This window comes from Clarias gariepinus, chromosome 27 (genome assembly GCF_024256425.1).
Source record: "Clarias gariepinus isolate MV-2021 ecotype Netherlands chromosome 27, CGAR_prim_01v2, whole genome shotgun sequence".
Classification (NCBI taxonomy): Eukaryota; Metazoa; Chordata; class Actinopteri; order Siluriformes; family Clariidae; genus Clarias; species Clarias gariepinus.
In genome coordinates, this window is record NC_071126.1 from 15,765,913 (window position 1) to 15,787,559 (window position 21,647).

Below are 21,647 nucleotides of genomic sequence, written 5' to 3' on the forward strand. Positions count from 1 at the left end.
ACATGGCCCACACACACTGGAGCTGTGGTGAAGAAGGTACAACTACTGTACATCTCTACCATCTACGAGAGCTGAGAAGGTTTGGCACGAACCCTGCAGTCCTCAGGTCTTTCGGCAAAAGTACCATTCAATGCATCCTGACTAGCAACATTACTTGTTGGTTTGTGAACTGCATGGGTCTCAAGTGCAACAAGGATGTCCCTGGGCAAGTAAGCGTTCCTCCCTCCAAGAGAGGCTTTAAGGATCATAAAAGACCTCTGCCACTTAAACCACAATCTCTTTTCACTACTACCTTCAGGTAGATGATACTGTACACCAGCATCAGGGCACGCACCAACAAACTCAGAATTTTTTTATTCCCACAGGCCATTTGTTATTAATACTGCTTATTAATAACCAATCACAGCAGTAAAGGGCATTTAAATTTTGAATAAATTCTCAGGTCTGCTATAGTGTTTCATTTTTAGCACTACACTATTGAACACTGCATTTTAACAGACTGCTGAAAATCAATTGTTTATACATAGTAGTGCATATTGTACCTAGAATGTCATACTCCCACAAACCATATTGCATCTTATACTGTATGTTTTCTACTTTTTATTTATCTTATTCAATTCTTATTCCACTGTTAATCGCTTTTTATTCTTAGTAACTTGTGTTTTTACTGCATTGTTTTTTTTCTCCCTGCACATAAGAATTTCACTCACCTTTTAAACTTTACTTTGTAAACTATGTAAACTGTGACATGATCTTTTTAATCATGCTTTATAAATTTCTTGAACAAGTAGTCATCCAATACAAGTAAATGTCAGTCTTAATAAGAAACTTGGTTAATACCTGTTTATTGATTAAGCATTGCTTAGATATGATAGCACTTTTCCAAATATCACAGTTATTAGCAGATTTTAATTTTTAATTTTTTTAAATAACCCCTGTATTTTTTTTTTACTTGACAAAAGCACAGTGTTTTGTTGATATTGTGAGTGTGCACAAATAAAGGTTTACAGATTTAAATAATGTATTATACTGTACCTATGTGTGATCAAAAATGATGGTGCATTTTAGGTTCTTATTGCTGTTATTAGAAAAAAAATGCAAGTGATCCCAACGATGGGTTTGAAGACCGCAGTGGGTTTTAAAACATTGTGCAACATTCTAATCAGGGTTCTAACATATTTTTAATTCAGTGCCCCCTCTCACTCTTCAAACATGCATCTTTTGCACTTGGGTCTCACTGTGGATACATAAACTGATCAGCCATAATATTTAAATGCAATTCTATGGGTTCTCATTGTGCCATCGGGCAGCTCTGTTGGCTTGTCTGTAAGATTTGACCAGATACTGAAAATTGACCTTTGGTGACCGCAGCCATGAGTGAGCCTTGAGTGCCCATGATCCTACTGTATCACAGGTTTACTGGTATAAAACTAATCGTCAATGTTATGGCCTGAAACACCCTGAAAGCCTGGCCATTGCTTCAGTTTTCAATCTGATGCTGTAGCTTTGAACCCAATATCCTCCGCTCTTTCAAGGGTTTCGGATAGTACTATGCATTTCACAACATTTATTTAAAATTTGATCATCCTGTAACCACAAAGTTTTTACTTCTTTCATCCTGAACATTGTAATGATTCACAATCCCTTTATACGGTGTAACCCATACATAGCCGTGCTTTCTTTCTTGTGACATCTCCTCACTGGACATTGTCCTCACTGGTCTCTGGTTTGCTTATGGTTCCAAATCCACATCTGCATTTCTGTAAAGCTGCATTGTGAACCTACACAAACTGAACTGAATTTCCTCTTTGGTTTGCTAAGGATGAAACCAATGGTGCAATGACACTGGCTTGTTGGTGACCATTACTGCTTTCAATCTGACAAAGCATTGATGAGAAACATCATGTTTGCTTTCGAATTCAACCCTCCTGTCCAGTACATTGTACTCAATATAATAACTGATTCAAAAGAATAAAAAAGCATGATTTTGTGTCAAGTGGTTCACATGTTCTATTCTTTTATTAGTCTGTTCTTAGTTCTCCTTGTAAAACAGGTGCAAGATGTTCTAGACATTAAATTTGATGATGATTGCCCCAAATTTGTATGAAGAGGTACACAAAAAAGAAAAAGGTACACATCCCAGATGGTGGTCATTCCAATAGGACGAACATTACAACAGGGTGTGTAATTAAACTAAAAATAATTCCAATGTACAAGATCATTGTCAATTTAAGTCTAAGGCAAGATCAGAAAACAAAAACCTAACAAAAAACAACATAACTTTCTCAAGGCCAAGCCTTTACTTTAACTGTAAGAGCAGCTTCTAGACGCTCTTACATAAGCAAGGCTGTATTTAGAGAAAAAAAGAAGTCTTTATTTTATCTTCTCACCATGTCTCACTATCACTTCAATGTTTAATCTCACCTTTATACTGAAGATTTGTACCAAGACCAATGGCCAATCTTAAGACTGAGCTTGATTTGTACAGCCCTACTGTACACATGCACATCTGATCTATAGACTGTATATAAGATGGACAGAATAGTACATTTGATTCCCAGTGTGCCTTGTCAAAGACAAAAGGTGTGCAAATAAAAGTTTGCCATATTGCTTACACTTGCATATTTTCCGTAGGTGACGGAAATCTCAGGGCTGCCGACTTCTCTTCAATTTCTATATGGAAAGTCAAAACATTCCAGACAGCAGGGAAAAAGCATTTCTTATCTGGTTTCCATAGTGACAGCTGAGCTCAGCACAGCTATTGCTTATCCAATATGAACTGCACTGTCAATTTAAACTCATAGACTACATATACAAAATAGAAAATATTTCACCATAAATAAATACGAGAGTTATCAAAAAAAAAAAAAAAAAAAAAAAAGCCACTTACTGGGGAAGAAAAAAAAAAATCCAGTAAAGAATAAAAGTTTACTGCAGAGCAAGGTCGAAAGTTTTGAGACAAAACTGAAATTCAATGTTTAGTGACACTTTTTTGCTTTTTAAATCATGACAAGATAATAGAAATACTTTATTTTGCGCAATTAAATTGCTATGCAACTATTACTCTTTAGTATAAAATAATTTATTCTTTGGCAGCCCTTTTACGGTGTATCCAGCCTTGTGCCCAGAATTCCCTGTTTCTTAAATCTGACATTTTCTTACTGTATCCAGGCAGCTTTAAACAAAAATCCCCTTTAGACCAATGTATCACACTTTTAGTCATACACATGTAACTCTGTCTGGGAAATCATATTACAATATAAGGAAATATTTATTGTAAATCATTGTGATATCATACTGTATCCAGCAACTTCTCTTTAACTTCCTAAAGTAGCATACCTTTTTTTATAAAAAGAAAAAAAAAAACAGCACACATGGTCTTTTCGGATGGTCATACGTTAGATAGATATACAGTAAGAGAAACCCAGACTGAAGCATGAGAAGAAAGGATACAGAGATCAGACTGGATTGTGATGCGCTGATGAGACAGAAACTCCTGACAGTGTTTGATAAGAAGACAGAGATCCTGCTCTGAATCCTCTCTCACTAACTTCAGCAGTGAGCCATACCTAAAGAGACATACACCTTGAAGTTAGAAGCTATAAAATAACACCAGGCTTTAAAAAACAATACTGCAACATATGTTCTAAATGAAATAGTACATCTTATACTGTATATTCAGCTGTAGTAAATCACTACTGTGACTGCCAGTACAGAACAATAATCAGCACCATGAAGCTGATGTTTTAATCCTCGTATTCTACAGCGATTGCACGTGATTAAAATTTTTTATTCAGAACAGTAACACAGTTAATGTTGCGAAATACCTCTGATCATGTTTTTTTTTTTAAAGCAGCCATAAACAGCATATTTTTATGTTACTGACAAAATGAAGATTATTTCAGAAGAAATAAATTGTTGTCATGGTCTATACTGCTTTGTGCTGTGTAGAGGGTCACGGGGGCGCCTGGAGCCTATCCCTGGAGACTTGGGGCACAAGGCAGGGTACAACCCGAACAGGGTGCCAATCCATAGCAGGTTACTCACACATGCTCATTAACACACTATGGGGAATTGGGAACTCCAGTTAGCCTTATCTGCATGTCTTTGGACTTGTGGGAGGAAACCGGAGTATCTAAAGAAAACCCACCAAGCACGAGGAGAACATGCAAACTCCATGCACACAGAAGCGGGAATCGAACCCGAACCCTGGAGGTGCACGGTGACACTAAGCAAATGTGCCACCAGAATTAATAAATAAATTATTAGTTTAATTAATTTTTATTACTATATAACAAGCATTAAATAATAAACTAGCATTAATTTCTTATTAATATTGCGGGAATTAAAAATAGAATTGTAGTCTTTTATATAAATAAACATCTTGTGACCAATCAGAACTGAGAATTGAACACCACTATGGTATAAATATACTGTAGAGTAATTAACGGTCATGACCTTAACTGTGCACTCTCCAGATAGGGGGCCAGCAATTTTTATTAAAAAAAAAAAAAAAGAAAATGACCAAATAAGTTCACCGTAAGTTTAATTACGTGGTGAAAGGCAACGTATTACAGCACAAGCCTGCTGTAAGGAATTTGTGATTATCTCCTTGCTCAGGAAGAAAACAGCAGATTTTCCTCCTGGGGCTGAAATACCAACCTGAGAGTCAGGCTGATGCCCAGCTGTTCCACGGGCGTCAGACTGCGCGCCTTTATGTCGTGATCCAAAACTATAAAAGACACAGTAAAGACAAATTACTGCACATTTATGGTGCTATCTACGCCAGCCATGCATGCCACTCTCAATAGCTGAGACGGTAACAATGCTCGGCTGACAGGACGATCCTCGGCACTTTTTGCGCAGCGCCGAATTCTACAGTCAGCCCGGCGACGGCAATTCATCACTGCTAAGCATGGTCTTAATTGGTTAAATGCCCTTGGTGAGAAGGAAATGAGCCCTGAGATGTGATTATGAAGCCACTCCTCTGTCCTCATTAATATTAGAACTACGGCAGGAGTGTAATGATGACATGATGCAGATAAATACGTTTATCTCAACGCAGTCAGTCTTAAACAGCCTGTGGTACAGATGACAGGAGAGTATTTCTTAAAGCAGGGCTAAGTGAATTTTCAGACATGCGACTGGTTAATGTGTATTACTAATAAGAAACAAAGAATTTACCAATAACTAGCTGGGTTAAAAGGAATGCATAACAAAGACAAGTATTATAATATTGTAGGCAATCTGCTGCATAAATGGTAATTAAAACTAAACAATTATTTCTACTTCTTCATGTCGAACCAATATTTGTTTACATGTTCTATAAATGTGGGATATATATTGCGGCAAAAAAATTAAGAGAGCACTTAGTCTCAGTTTGACTCGAACATATATAGGACAAAGTGTTCCCTTACTTTCTTTGGAGCAGTATATAACGTCCAATGAATACATTATGATTACGTTATAAGGCATGACAACAATGGTATATTTATGCATAAAAATGCATTGCAGCTTACAGCGCCTTTTGATAATTCCTAACAGAATAAGCTGTGATTATAACACATTCAAATTCAGCTCCAGTCTGCTTGCTTGGTGCATTGTATTTAGTCATACCTACTATAATTATCCATGTTAAACCTCAGAAAAGAAATTAAGATTGGTCTCTAGCAACAAGTTTTAAAATATTTATTGCAATGCCTTTGCATCATGGGATTTTATTCATAGGTTACTGTAACCATGACCCTTTTTAGAAAGTGTTGCCAAACAGAACTTTTTCGGAAAAAGGAACTCTTAATACAATTTTCCACTGTCTAAAAGCTCTACGAAAATGTCCAATCTTTTATACTTTTTGAAAAATGTGTTGTTCTTGTACATTATTCAAATACATTTTTCATGTACTGTTATCTCTCTTTAAGTTGAGTTTTAAGCTAAGCCTTTATTTGTCACATATACTGCACAGTGAAATTCTGTCTTTGCATATCCCAGGGTAACTGGGGTCAGAGTGCAAGTTCTTTGAATCTTTAAATCTTTTTTCAATCTGTCTAAGCTGGGGCTTGAACCGATGACCTTCCGATCAGTAACTGAGAGCCTTAACACACTGAGCCTCCACTGTCCCAATAGACAGGCCTCAGTCTCTGGCTGCGTGAATGTGCTGGAGAATGTGGGCATTCTGCTTCTCAGCATAAGCAAAACATCTAAATTTGAAGTGGAGGGGCTATAACAGGGAAAGACCACATCAGGTTCCAGGTGTGTCAGCCCTGAACAGGAATCTGAGGCCGTCTTGGTCACAGACTTACTGAACCTAGACAGCTGAACTTTAGAAAAAATAATCACCTTGCCCTTTTCCCCTTTTTTCAACTGTGCTGTGACTTGACTCATCGACAAGACGTTTCGACTCTCAGAAACAACTTGCTAAAGTGTGTTGTGTCTGAGAATCTCAGACATTAGCAGTTTCTAAAATACTGAAACTAACCCAATATTCATGCCAGGATTAAAGTCACAGAGGTCTTTCCTAAGATCAACTTTAACTTAAGCTATTAAACTGACTAGTATGTTTTTAAAAAATCACAAAGAGACAAACAAAAACTACATACTTATAATAAAAGCTAGATAGATAGATAGATAGATAGATAGATAGATAGATAGATAGATAGATAGATAGTGAGATACTGTAAATAGATACCACACTCTTAAGAAAAAATAGGGCTAAGCACTAAAGAAAAACGAGCTTGTAACTGACTGGAGATGTACAGTAATACTGACCTTTGTATTCTGCAGGTGGGAAGAAGCAGTGAGGTGGAGATGATGAGAGGTGCAGCACTGCCCTGTCCAAAAGATCAGCTAACACTACGGAAAAACGGCACACCATGCACAGCAATCATATATATATATATATATATATATATATATATATATATATATATATAGTTTTTTTATATTTAATGTTATTATAATTCTCTTTAATTTGGTGAAGATTCCTTGTAAGAGTTTTATATAAACACTAACTCATGTAAAATCATCATTGGGAATCGTATCATTTATAGAGAAGACAGGACTGAGGTCATAGCCCTGCAGAACACCGTGTGAATTCGTGCTGTGTTTGCGCAGTCTAAATCCAGCTTAGGAGACAAATACAATTCCTTTGTCTTTCAAGAAACAAGCTGGCTGGCTTGAAAGAGAGACGAGAACAAATGAGGCAGAACATGGTTGAAAATAGGACATTTCAGAAAGTTTACTGTTTTTGATCACAGTGACGCCAAATCAAGTATTGTACGTTATACATTTCAAGGACACAGATCTCAGCCTATTTCAAGGTTTGTTCAAGTCATACTGAGACTTTCGATTGTGCAGAATAACAGAACACGGTTATGAGAGTAAAAACTGCCTCTATTTTCCCTATATAACCCCTTCTACACTTATTTACCTTATCACAGTGTTTCACTAGTACTTGGATACCATAAAGGTAGAAAGTTTTTTTTTCTTCTTTTTTTTTTTTTCCGATTTTCTCCCTAATTTAGTCGTGGCCAATTCCTCCCCATCACTAGGGGGCTCCCACATTAAGGCTACTACTACCATTCAGGCCCATACTATGGGGATGTGGCAATAACTCCCACCTGAGCTTCTGTAATGTGAAAGTGGTGCAATGCGTAAAATAAGGCCAGAGTTTCTAACTAAAAGCAGGCAGGCGCACTGAGAAATCTTTCTACTTTGATGATATCCAAGGTCTACTAAAACTTGTTTTCCTTCCTTTTTAAATCACATAACTGTGTTCCGTTATTCTGCACAATAGAAAATCCTAGTTTGACCTGGATTACTTATTCAGGTTGTGATTTCTGTCTGAGCTGGTAACCCCATGCTGCTTAAGTATGTATCCTCAGAGCGTAGATGTCACTGCCTACCGCTTCCTGTAAGGACGCTGGATTTAGTGATAAGGGCCTTGCACAAGTGTCTCCTGCAGCTGTCCATCCAGTTTTCATCTCTCTCTCCATTTTTAGAGGAAGTCAGGAAAGCGCTGACCTCAGAGTCTGTAAAGAAACACAAACAACATGAAACATGCTTTTTTTCCCCAAATATTCATGAATTTCAAAACTCATCTTGGCTTAGGAAGTGTACGAGTCTACACTTAATCAACTGAGTGTGACCTTTGATAAGACTAGAAATGCCTTGCTCTTTGCCTTACAAATGTTTTGCCAGACAAACCGAATGAATCGGTGTCATTATTCTCAGGAGCTGGTTTGCTTCATAGATCTTAGGTCATTTGATGTGGTGACAGCTTTTACTTTGAAATGTGGTGACCTGACAGTATATAAGAGTTAAAGCTCAACATGAAGCAATATTTCAGTAAATATATGTTACTACAATCTCTGTATAAATAAATACAATCCTTTGGATATCTAACTCAGAGAAGATGATATACCGTCTATCTTCCATCTACCTGATCCATCTACCTTCATTCAATCATTTTAAATTAGTGTAATGTTTCCCTTTTCAAAGGGGGAGAAAAATTGACATTAATATATGAATGTGACTCCACAGAGCCATATCAAATGCATGGCTGGTTTTATTCCTTTATCAGGATTTAATACCAATTAAACAAAGCTTACCAGAGAATTAAAAGTGACAACTTAGCAATTATAAGTCTGAACTTGGTGATTATTTTAAAGCCCCATTTGACTCCCAGGAGGGAGGATTAAGTTCTCAGATGGTTGTGAGGTGAATTGTAATCACAATAAATACACCGATGAGGCTCTTGTCCTTTCGATCTGACCCCAGCTGGTCTGCTAAAATATGCCTGCTCGGAAAGATGTATTCGGCTTCTATTTCACCTCAAAGGACCATAATCAACGTCTGATCATTTTAATGGTTGAATATTTACATGCTGATCAAAATATTTATTTAGATAAAGCAATTTACATAATATGACAAATCCCCTTAAAATAAATGTGGTTAAAACAATGCAAGTTTTATTAATATACAAATTTTTTATGAGCATTTCCAAATGACTAGGGCTTATTATACTTTGTGGAGGGAGAAACAATTCTGACACGAAGTTTATAAAAAAATAAAAAAATAAAAATACATAAAAGCTTTTAAGCAAATTGCATCTGATTCTGCAAAGAATATACGTAAAGTGGCACTAAACGCTTTTTAATCATAGTAGAAGTTCACTCAGGATGGCAGTTTGAAATATGGCGATTAAGTTCTTGCATAAATTATATACATTAATCTTTGGCAATACTACTAGTTTTATGCAATACCTCAAGTCATGCACACTTTGAAACCAAAACATAACTTTTCTATGTCTGTTTCATATTTTTTTTGTACTTTTACAGTCTCAGAAGGCATTTCACATGTATTATTCCTTTGAGGTAAGAATTGGAATCAAGAACTTTGCAGCCGGATTTCTTAAACCTGAAGGAGCTGACTAGAGCCCATTTCCTACTAACAAACCTTGGTAAAGAAACCTTTAAATTTATATTTTCCAGTGAGTGGGAATCTGTGTGAAAAGGTATTAGTCTCAGAATGCTGTTCATGATGGTGGAATTGGAACCCTATGCTTAGACTATGGTCTGTGAAAATCCCAATAGATTGGAGGTCATGTTAAATATTCAAACCAGTCAATTTACTGTAGCACCAACAACCATGCCATGCTCACTGAGCTCATATTTAACTAATTTCTTATTGTTGATGTGAGGATAGCTTTATAGCTTTTGAACCAAAGTAAGGGGAAAATGCAGTCCAGGTCTAAGGAGGCTATAGATCCTATAGACAGTTTGGCCAGCACCCTCATACCTTGCTTTGTCCAGGAGGCCTTTGGCATTTCGAGGGTATAACACGAGGGCACAGGGTAAGATGAGAAGAGCAGCCATGGGTATGGATCGTTTCCCTGAAAGCGAAATGCACAACAGTTAAATACAAGTAAAACCACCGCCATGGATTAGAATTAATCCAAATTAGAACCGAGTGAATAAATAGAAAACGCTTTATAGGAAATATAGCAGGGAGAAAAAAAATATCAATTGGGATATGGTTTAACATCCAATTTAGCTTATATTAGAAGAAATGAGCACTCTAACCTTCTCTAGCGCTCTCGGAGGAAGACTCCTTTCAGTCGGGCCGCCGATCACATTCATCCGAACCAAGAGGTGGTTTCTCTCAACAGACAGGCCATCAACGATAAACTCACTGCAGAAAAGTACAGGGGAAACATTATGCATTATCTTAAAAATGGTGTAACATCTGGTTGGTATTAACGGACACCTTTACTTTTCATTGACAGGAAATAAATAAAGGAAATAAAACCTTGAATTAGGCACAAGTCACTGACATTAGTAACAAATCCCATATATTTGGACAATTCAATTAAATTAAAGGAACCTTCTCGTCAGAAATCTTTCCTTACACCAGCTTGAAGCTTGCTTCTGTAGTTTTGCACTCGGGTTACCAATCTAATGTGGCTATACCGTAAGGTCAAGAAAGTCTTAACTGACAGATTAGTCAGAGGCTGGTGTGCTACGTGCTGACAAAATAATTAGTTCCAGCTAACTTTTCCTTACCTATCTCATGACCTTTGGTCCATTTCTATAGAACGCAGTTAGTCATAAAGTGTAAACAAGCCCATTTCTAATGAACTTACACTACCGAGTTTCCAGTTAGCACTGGCTTCCATTCTATGATTATTCGATAAAATATGCAAGCTTCCTTTTTTTGTTGGCCACAATGAACTTTTAGTCATTTAGTGTTTAAATGCATCTTTGCCTATTGACTACATCTGTAAAAAAAACATTGGATAAGGTCTGCTTTGGTGTGTAAGGATGCAGCACGTACTCCTGGCCAGGTGAAGATTCAATAACGTTGTCCTTCTGACTTTGAATAAGGACGTCTGAAAGTTTATACTGAGACTCCAGGAGCAGGAGGGAGTCCAGGTTACAGCACACTGCACTCAGAAGTCTAAAGGAGGAAATAAGGGAGAGGTTGATCAATTCAATAGAAATGCTTGCGTTCATCTTTAGGGTAAAATTGTGCGGTTTTAGAAATATAAATCAAAGCCAAAGTAGTACTTACTGTACAACTGCGCTTTGTTCATCAAACTGATACACATAAGTGGTAGATCAGTGAAATGATAAAAGCCTGGGCTTTTGTTTTGAGGATGTTTTTTTTATAAGTGGAGAGTATCGAAGAGTGTGTGTGTGTGTGTGTGTGTGTGCGTGTGCGTGTGTGTAGATCAGTGGAGGGTGCAGGACTAAGATGGTGTAACTGTGATGAGACTCTGATTTCTCCCTTTAATGGATTCTAACGATGGTGCTAAAGCCTGATTGGAGAGGATTCTCCACATCCCTAAAAAGTAAAGGTAAATCAAAGCAAAATCCTGCAAATTAAAGCATGAATATAGCATAAATACATATACAGTTAGTTCTGACCAAGCAATCTGATTGGCCAGGAGGCATTTCATGAGTGATGATAATTGACAGGAACAGCACTGGGGTGTTTAACTAAATGTATTATTTCGCAGTACTGGAAGCACTTTCAGCAAAAAACACATCTGATAACATCATGTCCATGTTCTTAAAATTCATGGCCGCAAAGCTAACTATTTTCTAACCTACGGCTGAATCCCAAATCCCTCTCAAACGCAGGATCTAAAGCACTCCTTGCTGGGTGGAACAAAAGATGCTAACTTTTACCCTACATAACTCACAAGCTTTCCATTTAACGTTATTTGTGATTTAACCCTGGAACAGAGAAGTTAACTGATTTGATATTATAAAGCAGAATTTGCGTAAAATAAATTAAATCTCGTCAGTTTCTCAGGACTGTGCACCACCTCTATGGTTTACTATCCTTACCTTTTGGCTACCGGTAAGTATGAATTTAAAACTACTTTCACCCCTGTTAATCGCACTAGTCTTGTTTCTTTAGTTTTGATAGTAGTGGAAGGATATGCCTTGACAGACCAAAATGAAGTCATGCTGTTGTGCTGAATATCAGCAAGGCTGTGACATGGCCATAGGCATAAGGGCAGGTGCCCTAACCTTTAAGTAAAGATATTTATTTTTGCTCTTAATAAATCAGTTTTTTTGTCATTCATATAATTATTGTAAGGGCCATATTTCATTCTTGTGATTTGTTGTTATGTTTATCTTATTTCAGTTTATTAGTTAAGCATTAAGCATTAAGTATCATACATATAATTTGTATTGTGACATCATTTCATGTGTTGTTCTGTGACATCACCCCACAGTTATGCAGTTCCATGTCTATCACGCATGTTAGTTGTAGTTGTTGTTAAGACACGGAAGGATACAGAAAGGTTTGGAGCACACAAGCCTTTGACCGTGATAACGTGAGACAGTAAGCTAAAAGGAATACAGTAAAATAAGTTGTTGTAACTGTAATCTATCGAAGCTACAGAACACAGCAAGCGACTCGTCGTGACTACAGTGGATTTATGCAAGAAACTGTAACAACCGTTGTTTTTGATGTTGAAAATAAACAAGAGACAAAGAAATCAACGAAACGTCTGATGTCGTCAGTGACACTGTGTAACTAAAGACACGCGTCAGAACTTGTGAATAACATGCACCTACATTAAAGTCAAAAGCTTACTCCGCCGCAGAAATGAAGATAAGTGACTTAAGATTGTGAAGAGCGCGCGTGCGACTTCAAAAACGCGCATCAACCGAAACCGAAAGCGAGAAGAGGACTTGCCTGCCTTAAACTTCACCATGTCACACGGCGAGGACGACGCCGCTATCGCCGAATTTGAGCAGGTGATGGTGCTCGACGAACTGAAGAGCGCCAGAGAAGGCAAGTGGAGTCAGTTGACTGTATTATACAATGAACTAGAGGCGCTTATGGACAATGCTTGTAATTTGCATGACGTTAAAGCCAAGAGCCGCCAATACAAAGCGCTGCTAAACGACTTTATTGAAAGTAATGTAAAAGTGCGATCGTGCGCAAAGGTTGAAGAGCGTGAAACTGATCAGCAGCACTGGTTTCACCCTAGATTAACGCGCTGCTCAGAATTCATGGTAAGAGTGGAGTCGTGGATCGCCGACACTAGTAATCGCTTTAAGCCGTCTCAAACAGTTGACGATGGAGTTTCGCCAAACGACAGTGTGTCAATGGCGGAGCGTAAGACGCCCGCCCCCCAAAGGCAAGGAAGCGTAACGTCATCGGCATCCAAGAGGTCCTTAACGTCAGCAGCATCCGAAGCTCGACTAAAAAAGGCAGAAGCCAATAGAGCAGCTTTGCTGGCTAAAGCAGCAACTTTAAGCCATCGGCAGGCGCTGGAGCTGGAGGAAGCACAATTAAAGGCTGAGGAAGAGCAATTGAAAGCAAGATTAAAGATTGAGGAAGAGCAATTGAAAGCACAACTAAAGGCTAAACAAGCACAATTAAAGGCACAAAAGGAAAGGCTGGAAATGGAAACGGCGCTTGCAATGGCCGATGCTGAACTAAATTCTTACCAGAACCGCAAAAAACAACATCCTGCCAGACGGAGCGTGGTCGTCGAAACGAGTGGTGCACGCCCCTCGGAACCAGAGCAAAACGACCACTGCAACCACAGTTCGGCAACGGAATACCTCGAGCTGCCATCACGCCTCCGAGCAACCCACTTAAGCATGCCAGTGAGTGCCAAACCCATAATGTCAAGCACCCTAATGGAACGGCCCACCCAAGGTAACGAACACTCACTTTACAACACTGACATAGTGGAGCCTCAGGGTAGGATGCCACTTCAGGCAGATCTTACAGAAATGTTTGCAAAGAGTCAGAGGCAACATTCCTTACCCTCGCGCAACGTTCCTCCATTCTATGGTGACCCTCTTGAGTTCACGTCCTTCGTAAGAGCCTTTAAACACGCCATCGAAACCAACACTGATAGCAATCATGATAGGCTGTTCTTTCTCGAGCAGTATACTGAAGGACAGCCTAAGAACCTAGTGAGAAGCTGCCTGCTCATGCCAGAACATCGTGGCTACGCAGAGGCTATGAAACTGTTACATGACAATTTCGGAAATAGACAAATAATCGCTACAACGCTGATGCAAAAGGCACTCAACTGGCCGGAAATAAAGTCAGAGGACGGAAAGTCGCTAAAAACCTTCTCCCTGTTCCTAGTAGAATGTTACAATACCATGTCAAGCATCGATTACATGGATGAGCTAGACAATGCTACCAACTTGAGAGGTGTTGCCTCAAAACTGCCCTACAAATTGCGTGAAAAATGGAGAAGCCACGTATACAAGTACGAGGAGCGCAATCAGGAAAGAGCTAAGTTCGTGCAGCTGATGAAATTCGTAGAACGAGAAGCAAAGGTAATGTCCAACCCACTCTTTGGAGACCTGAACGTTTCGACTAGTGGTACAACGACTAGTGGTAAAAAACACAGCAGCAAATCCTCTCCAGGATTCAAGCAAAAAACTGAAGAAAAGAGGGGCAGCAGCTTTGCGACCGGCGTAAAACAGGTTGGTAAAGTTCATAGAGACTCAATCACAGTAAAGAGTAGTGGTGCATTAGTTATTAGTGCCTTCACTAAACCTTGTGCATCCTGTGAGCAAGATCATACCCTAGACGAATGCCACAAGTTTAACAATGAGACATATAAGGTCAAATTGGACTTTCTAAAAAAGAATGGATTCTGCTTTGGCTGTTTAGTAAAAGGACATTTAAGCAAAGACTGCACGAAGAAAATTACCTGTCAGCTGTGCTCAAAGAAACATCCTCGCATGCTACACATTGCAGCAAAAGACACAGCTCAAGCGATCGCAAAGGCTGACGAAACCGAACCAGTTCAAACATTGCCTGTTGCAGCGAGTCACGAAACGAGTGCGTGTGTCGGGGCTGGAGATGACTGTATTCTCTCCATAGTACCTGTTAAAATAAAGTCCAAAAAGGGCAACAAGACAGTAAAAGTATACGCCTTTATGGACCCAGGTAGCTCTGCTACATTCTGTACAGAGTCACTAGCAAGGCGATTAAACGTACAAGGTAAAAAAATTGACATCATGTTAAGCACCCTGAACGCGAAGAAACAAGTAAAAGGCTATGTGCTTACTGATCTAGAGGTTAGCAGTCTGGAAGAAAACACCTTAGTTGAACTCCCCAAAGTGTTCACACAAAAGAGTATCCCAGTCTCAGTGGAAAATATTCCACAACAGCACGACATTGATAAGTGGCCATACCTCAGCGAAGTAAAACTGCCTTACATTAACGCTGGAGTTGAAATTCTCATAGGTAACAAAGAGCACAGGCTCCTAGAACCATGGCGAGTAATTAACAGCAGGCACAATGGGCCATATGCAGTAAAGACTGCTCTTGGATGGACCATAAATGGACCTCTTCGAGAGTCGGTCGAGGAAGGCACATGTAACAATGAGCAAGTGAGCGTTGCAGTCAACAGAGTCTCCATCGAAAGTGTGGAACAAATGCTGATACAACAGTACAACCATGATTTTCCTGAACGGAACTGTGATGACAAAGCTGAGTTGTCACAAGAGGACTATCAGTTTTTAGACTCTGTAACTAACTCCCTGCAATTTACCGATAATCACTTCTACATCGGTCTCCCATTTAAGAAAGCAGCCATTCAAATGCCCAATAACCGAAGCGCAGCCATGCAGCGCGCACTGAACCTCAAACGGAAGTTTAAGCATAACCGCTCCTTTCACAAAGAGTATTTAAACTTCATGAATGACATGTTTGAGAAGGGTCATGCAGTCAAGGTCCCCACACCCCACCTAAGTCGACAAGACGGGCAGGTGTGGTACATACCTCACCATGGTGTGTACCATCCTCAAAAGAAAAAGCTAAGGGTAGTCTTTGACTGTGCTGCTAGCTATCAGGGAATATCATTAAATAGCGAGCTTCTGCAGGGACCCGACCTGACAAACTCACTCATTGGGGTGCTCGCACGCTTTAGACAAGAAGAAGTTGCTATGATGGCAGATGTGGAAGCCATGTACTATCAGGTCAGAGTTCCGGAAAAGGACACAGACTTGTTGCGTTTCCTGTGGTGGCCGAAAGGAGACGTGAGTCAGGACTTGGTTGAGTATAAAATGGTTGTTCATTTGTTTGGTGCAAAATCATCTCCAAGTGTAGCTAACTTCGCCCTTAGGAAAACAGCAGAAGAAAACCGCAGCAAGGCAGTCAACACAGTACTTAAAAACTTTTACGTAGACGACTGCTTGAAGTCTGTCTCTAGTCATAGTCAAGCAGTTGCGCTATATAGTAATCTCACCAAACTGTGCGCAAGTGGAGGGTTTCACCTCACCAAGTGGGCAAGTAATAGTCGTACATTGCTAGCTTCCATCCCTGAGGGTGAGAGAATTAAAGACATGAGGGACTTAGATCTGAGTAAAGACGTACTCCCTGTTGAGAGGGCTCTAGGGGTGCTGTGGTGTATTAATTCAGACACGCTCAAGTTCAAGATTAGTTTAAAAGAGCGGCCTGTGACTAGAAGAGGAATCTTGTCAGTCACTAGTTCAATTTATGACCCCTTAGGCTTCCTTGCACCAGTCATACTGCCAGCTAAGATCTTAATGCAGCAGTTATGTAAAGAGAGACTCGCTTGGGACGATGACATTCCCGAACAATTTATAAAAAGATGGAGGGCCTGGCTACAAGAGTTGCATCAATTGTCTGAGTTTAGTGTAGCAAGATGCGTAAAACCAGTTGACTTTGGAGTCACAAATACAGCACAACTTCACCACTTCTCAGATGCAAGTGAAATGGGATATGGAGTTGTCTCATATATTAGGTTAGTAAATGCTGATGGACTTACACACTGTGCATTCATGATGGGGAATTCTCGCGTAGCGCCCTTGAAACAAACTACTATCCCCCGAATGGAATTGACAGCGGCAGTGGTCGCCGTAAACAACGACAAAATGCTGAAAGGTCAACTGGAAATAGAACTGCTGGACTCTGTGTTTTGGACCGACAGCACAACTGTTTTGAGATACATTGTTAATGAAAAACTTCGCTTCAAAACCTTTGTCGCTAACAGAATCTCCATCATACGAGAGTCAACCAAGCCACAGCAGTGGAGGTACGTCAACACTTTAAAAAACCCAGCCGACACTGCTTCCAGAGGAGTTTCCTGTAAAAAATTCATGAAAAACAACAATTGGATCCATGGTCCGCCCTTTCTTAAAACACCAGAGAGCAAATGGCCTGAAAACATTCACGATCTGTCGACGAAAGAGGATGACATTGAGATTAAACACTCAGCCTCAGCGAATCTCGTAAAAACTACAGAGAGCACAGATGCCGTGAGTAAACTGATTAAATATCACTCCGACTGGTATAAGTTAAAAAGATCCGTTGCCTGGATTCTTTGCGTTAAAGACATGCTTAAACAGAGAACGAAAAGGATTAAGGGACAGGCAAACAACTCAATAACAGAAAACCATAAGTCTCTATCAATTAAGGACTTAACAAGGGCAGAAAACGAAGTCATTAAGTTCGTTCAAAACCAAAAATTCAAAGACGAAATTTCCATGTTACAAAAGGGTAATGCTTCCGTAAAAAGAAACAGTTGTCTCTCCAAACTAGATCCAGTAATGCAGGATGGAGTGCTAAGAGTAGGAGGACGTCTTGGTAGGTCTGCAATGCCTGAGCATGCAAAACACCCTGTCATTATACCCAAAGACTCACACATTACAACTTTAATCTTAAGAAACACTCACGAACAGGTCGGACATTGTGGAAGGAATTATATGCTTTCAAAATTGCGGCAGAAATACTGGATTCCGACAGCAAATTCCCTTGTGAGAAAGTTTCTGTCCAGTTGTGTGACATGCAGAAAGATCAGAGCGAAGAATAGTGAACAAAAAATGTCAGAACTGCCACCCGATAGAATAACACCAGATCACCCACCGTTCACTAACGTAGGGGTAGACTATTTTGGACCCTTCGAGGTCAAACGGGGTAGAAGTAATGTTAAAAGATATGGCGTATTGTTTACTTGTCTGACAACAAGAGCCGTGCATATTGAAGTCGCGCAGTCATTAGATACAGACTCCTGCTTAAACGCTATTCGACGCTTCATGTGCAGAAGAGGCCAGGTGTCAGTTATGAGAAGTGATAATGGAACAAACTTCATAGGCGCTGAGACTGAATTGCGTAAAGCTATCCAACAGTGGAATCAGTCAAAAATTGAAGGCGTCCTCATGCAAAAGGGGATACAATGGATATTTAATCCTCCTGCTGGGTCTCACTTCGGTGGAATATGGGAAAGGCAGATAAGGTCAGTTAAAAAAATCTTGAGGTCTGTACTAAAAGAACAAACACTAAACGATGAGAGCTTGCACACATTCCTGTGTGAGGTGGAAGCTATAATAAATGACCGTCCCCTTACCACCGCTACAGACGATCCCACAGACCTGGAGCCCCTGACACCTAACCACCTGCTGCTGATGAAAAAACAGCCAAACTTGCCTCCTGGTCTTTTCAAAAAAGAGGACACTTACGCACGTCGCAAGTGGAAGCAAATTCAGTATCTTGCCGACCTATTCTGGAAGCGATGGGTGCGTGAATACTTGCCCTTGCTTCAGGAGCGCCAAAAATGGTCTCAGGTGAGAAAAAACCTCTCGATTGGAGACGTAGTTCTAATAATTGATGAGTCTTCTCCAAGAAATTCATGGGTCGTCGGACGGATCACGAAAGTGTTCCCTGATAAAAAAGGACTTGTGAGGCGTGTACTGGTCAAAACTAAAACCAGTACCCTGGAAAGACCCATCGATAAGCTGTGCCTGATTTGTGAAATGGACTGTTAATTACCTTATAAAGTAGTCATGTTCCTTTCATTTGGTACGCAGCAATATGAATACCTTAAGTTAAACCGTTAAAAAAAAAAAAAATGTTTAAAGTGTTAAGAAAGTTAATTCTAAAGTGTTAAGAAAGTTAATTCAAATTTTAATCCAATAGTAAATGTTGTGGCCCAATTGTAAAAAAAAGAAAAAAAACAACAAAACAAAAAATGTGTGTAATTGTCAGTCTTCCTGCCTGTCAATTAGGGGCTGGAAATGTAAGGGCCATATTTCATTCTTGTGATTTGTTGTTATGTTTATCTTATTTCAGTTTATTAGTTAAGCATTAAGCATTAAGTATCATACATATAATTTGTATTGTGACATCATTTCATGTGTTGTTCTGTGACATCACCCCACAGTTATGCAGTTCCATGTCTATCACGCATGTTAGTTGTAGTTGTTGTTAAGACACGGAAGGATACAGAAAGGTTTGGAGCACACAAGCCTTTGACCGTGATAACGTGAGACAGTAAGCTAAAAGGAATACAGTAAAATAAGTTGTTGTAACTGTAATCTATCGAAGCTACAGAACACAGCAAGCGACTCGTCGTGACTACAGTGGATTTATGCAAGAAACTGTAACAACCGTTGTTTTTGATGTTGAAAATAAACAAGAGACAAAGAAATCAACGAAACGTCTGATGTCGTCAGTGACACTGTGTAACTAAAGACACGCGTCAGAACTTGTGAATAACATGCACCTACAATTATATCATCAAAAAACAGATGCTACCTGAGTAATGAACAAAGAAATATCCCTCTCTCCTACCGTAGGTAATGACTTTTTCATTTGTAACACTCACTTTTCTGTACGCAATGTTTTTCAGAAAGATGGATCTCTGTGGAACAGGAAGTTCTACTGCCCCCAATCAGTGTGGGATCATTATGCATATCTTTAACACTACTCTACTATAGAACCTTGAAACAAACAAATAAATTCATACCTGAACAAACAGAAAAACTAATAAATACAAAGAAATTATTAAATAAATGAATATATTCTTAAATATTTTATATAACATGAAGGTTTCACAGTAGACTCCAAGTGAATATATATTGCATAAAGCAATTTCATACATATAACACTAAGGTCCTGATTTAATAAAGGTGTGCATACATAAAACATATCCACATTTCCCGAAATGTGCAAATTGATTTACTAATGAAGTTCATAACGGGCTGTTCTTTCTTACAAGTTTTCCTTTCTTACAATTTTTTTTTTCCCTGGAGAATATGCAATTTAGAGAAATGGTACATAAAGGTGCCAAGTTCAGGTTGCTTTTTTATTTATTTATTTATTTTTATGTACTTAACTATAGCTTGGAAGCCCTGTTAAGAATGAGAAGTTTGTATGCCCTATCTTTTATTAATAGTACCAACAGCACTTAAATAGATGAGCCTCATCAGGACATACACTCATTTATATTGCATTGGGTTTTCCACTTATTCTGCAGCTTTTAACTAGCATTATAATGATTATACACTTATTATAACTCTTTAGGTACACCTTGCTAGTACTGGGTTGGATCCCTTTTATTGCCTTAATTCTTTATGGCATAGATTCAATAAGGTGCTGAAAACTTTCCTTAGCGATTTTGACCCATATTGACATGACAGCATCATACAGTTGCCGCAGATTTCCCAGCTGCGCATCCATAATGCAAATCTTTTGTCCCAAAGGTGCTCTATTGGATTGAGATCTGGTAACCATGGAGGCCATTGGAGTACAGTAAATGCATTGACATGTTCAAGAGACCAGTTTAAGATGTTTTTGCTTTGTGAAATGGCACATTATCCTGCAGGATATGATGGGTATCTGTGATCTGTAAAGTGATGGACATGGTCAGCAACAATACTCAAGGAGGCTACGGCATTTAAATATGGTTCAGTTGGTACTAAAGAGCCCAAAGTGTGCCATGTAAAAATATGCACAACACCATACTCTGACCCCACCATCCAAATGTTGCATTAGAAAGTGATGCTCATAAGACCAGGGAACATTTTTCTTATCTTCTAATGTTTTGGTGAGGCTATACAAATTGTAGACTCAGTTTCCAGTTCTTAGCTGACAGGAGTGGCACCTGGTTTGGTCTTCTGCTGCTGTCCCCCATGTACAGGACTTCAAGGTTTGATGTGTTGCTCCTTCAGAGATACTCTTTGGTATACCACAGTTGTTTTAACAAATTGTTATTTGAATTACCGCTGCCTTTCTATCAGCTCGAACCAGACGGCCATTTTCCTCTGGCATCAACAAGGCATTTTTACCCAGAGAACAACTGCTCACTGGATATCTTCTCTTTTCCAGACCATCCTCTGTAAACCTTAGATATGGTTGAGTGTGAAAATCCCAGTAGACCAGCAGTTTCACCAACAGTCAGACCATCCTGTCTGGCAGCAACAACTATAGCACGTTCAAAGTCACTTAAATCACCTTTCTTCCCCACTCTGATGCTCGGTTTAAACAGTAGATTGTCTTGACCATGTCTACAGTACATGTCGAAATGCACTGAGTTGCTGCCATTGGATTGGCTATTTAGATATCTGCTTAAAAGAACAGTTGAACAAGTGTACCAAATAAAGTGGCCAGTGAGTTTAAAGTGTGTGCATGTAGTGAAATTCAGAAATTTTCTTTAGTAGTTAGAGAAACTAAGCCGGGCTTTAAGGAACACACAGCAGACTTAGCTTATTCGCATAATGTTTTCAACCCTATTTTGCATGTAATGTAATTATTTATTGGAAATCATCTGGAACTTGTTCACTTTTGTATTTGCATTTACTCCCTTTGTACATGCAAATGAGCACGGGTTGTTTGGCATCTTAGTAAAC

At 39.1% G+C, this 21,647-nt stretch overlaps 1 protein-coding gene across 1 annotated transcript in view; it reads right to left on the minus strand.

Annotated features, from left to right (window-relative positions):
• The window catches only part of tbc1d32 (TBC1 domain family, member 32), a 68,922-nt gene that overhangs the window by 19,516 nt on the left and 27,759 nt on the right, over positions 1-21,647 (minus strand). The window contains exons 24-30 of the mRNA XM_053489129.1: positions 10,831-10,953; positions 10,080-10,188; positions 9,796-9,889; positions 7,902-8,027; positions 6,766-6,849; positions 4,663-4,732; positions 3,454-3,569 (exon numbers count right to left, since the gene is read on the minus strand). Of these exons, the coding sequence (XP_053345104.1) occupies positions 3,454-3,569; positions 4,663-4,732; positions 6,766-6,849; positions 7,902-8,027; positions 9,796-9,889; positions 10,080-10,188; positions 10,831-10,953 (722 nt within the window). The remainder of the gene's footprint in view (positions 1-3,453; positions 3,570-4,662; positions 4,733-6,765; positions 6,850-7,901; positions 8,028-9,795; positions 9,890-10,079; positions 10,189-10,830; positions 10,954-21,647) is intronic.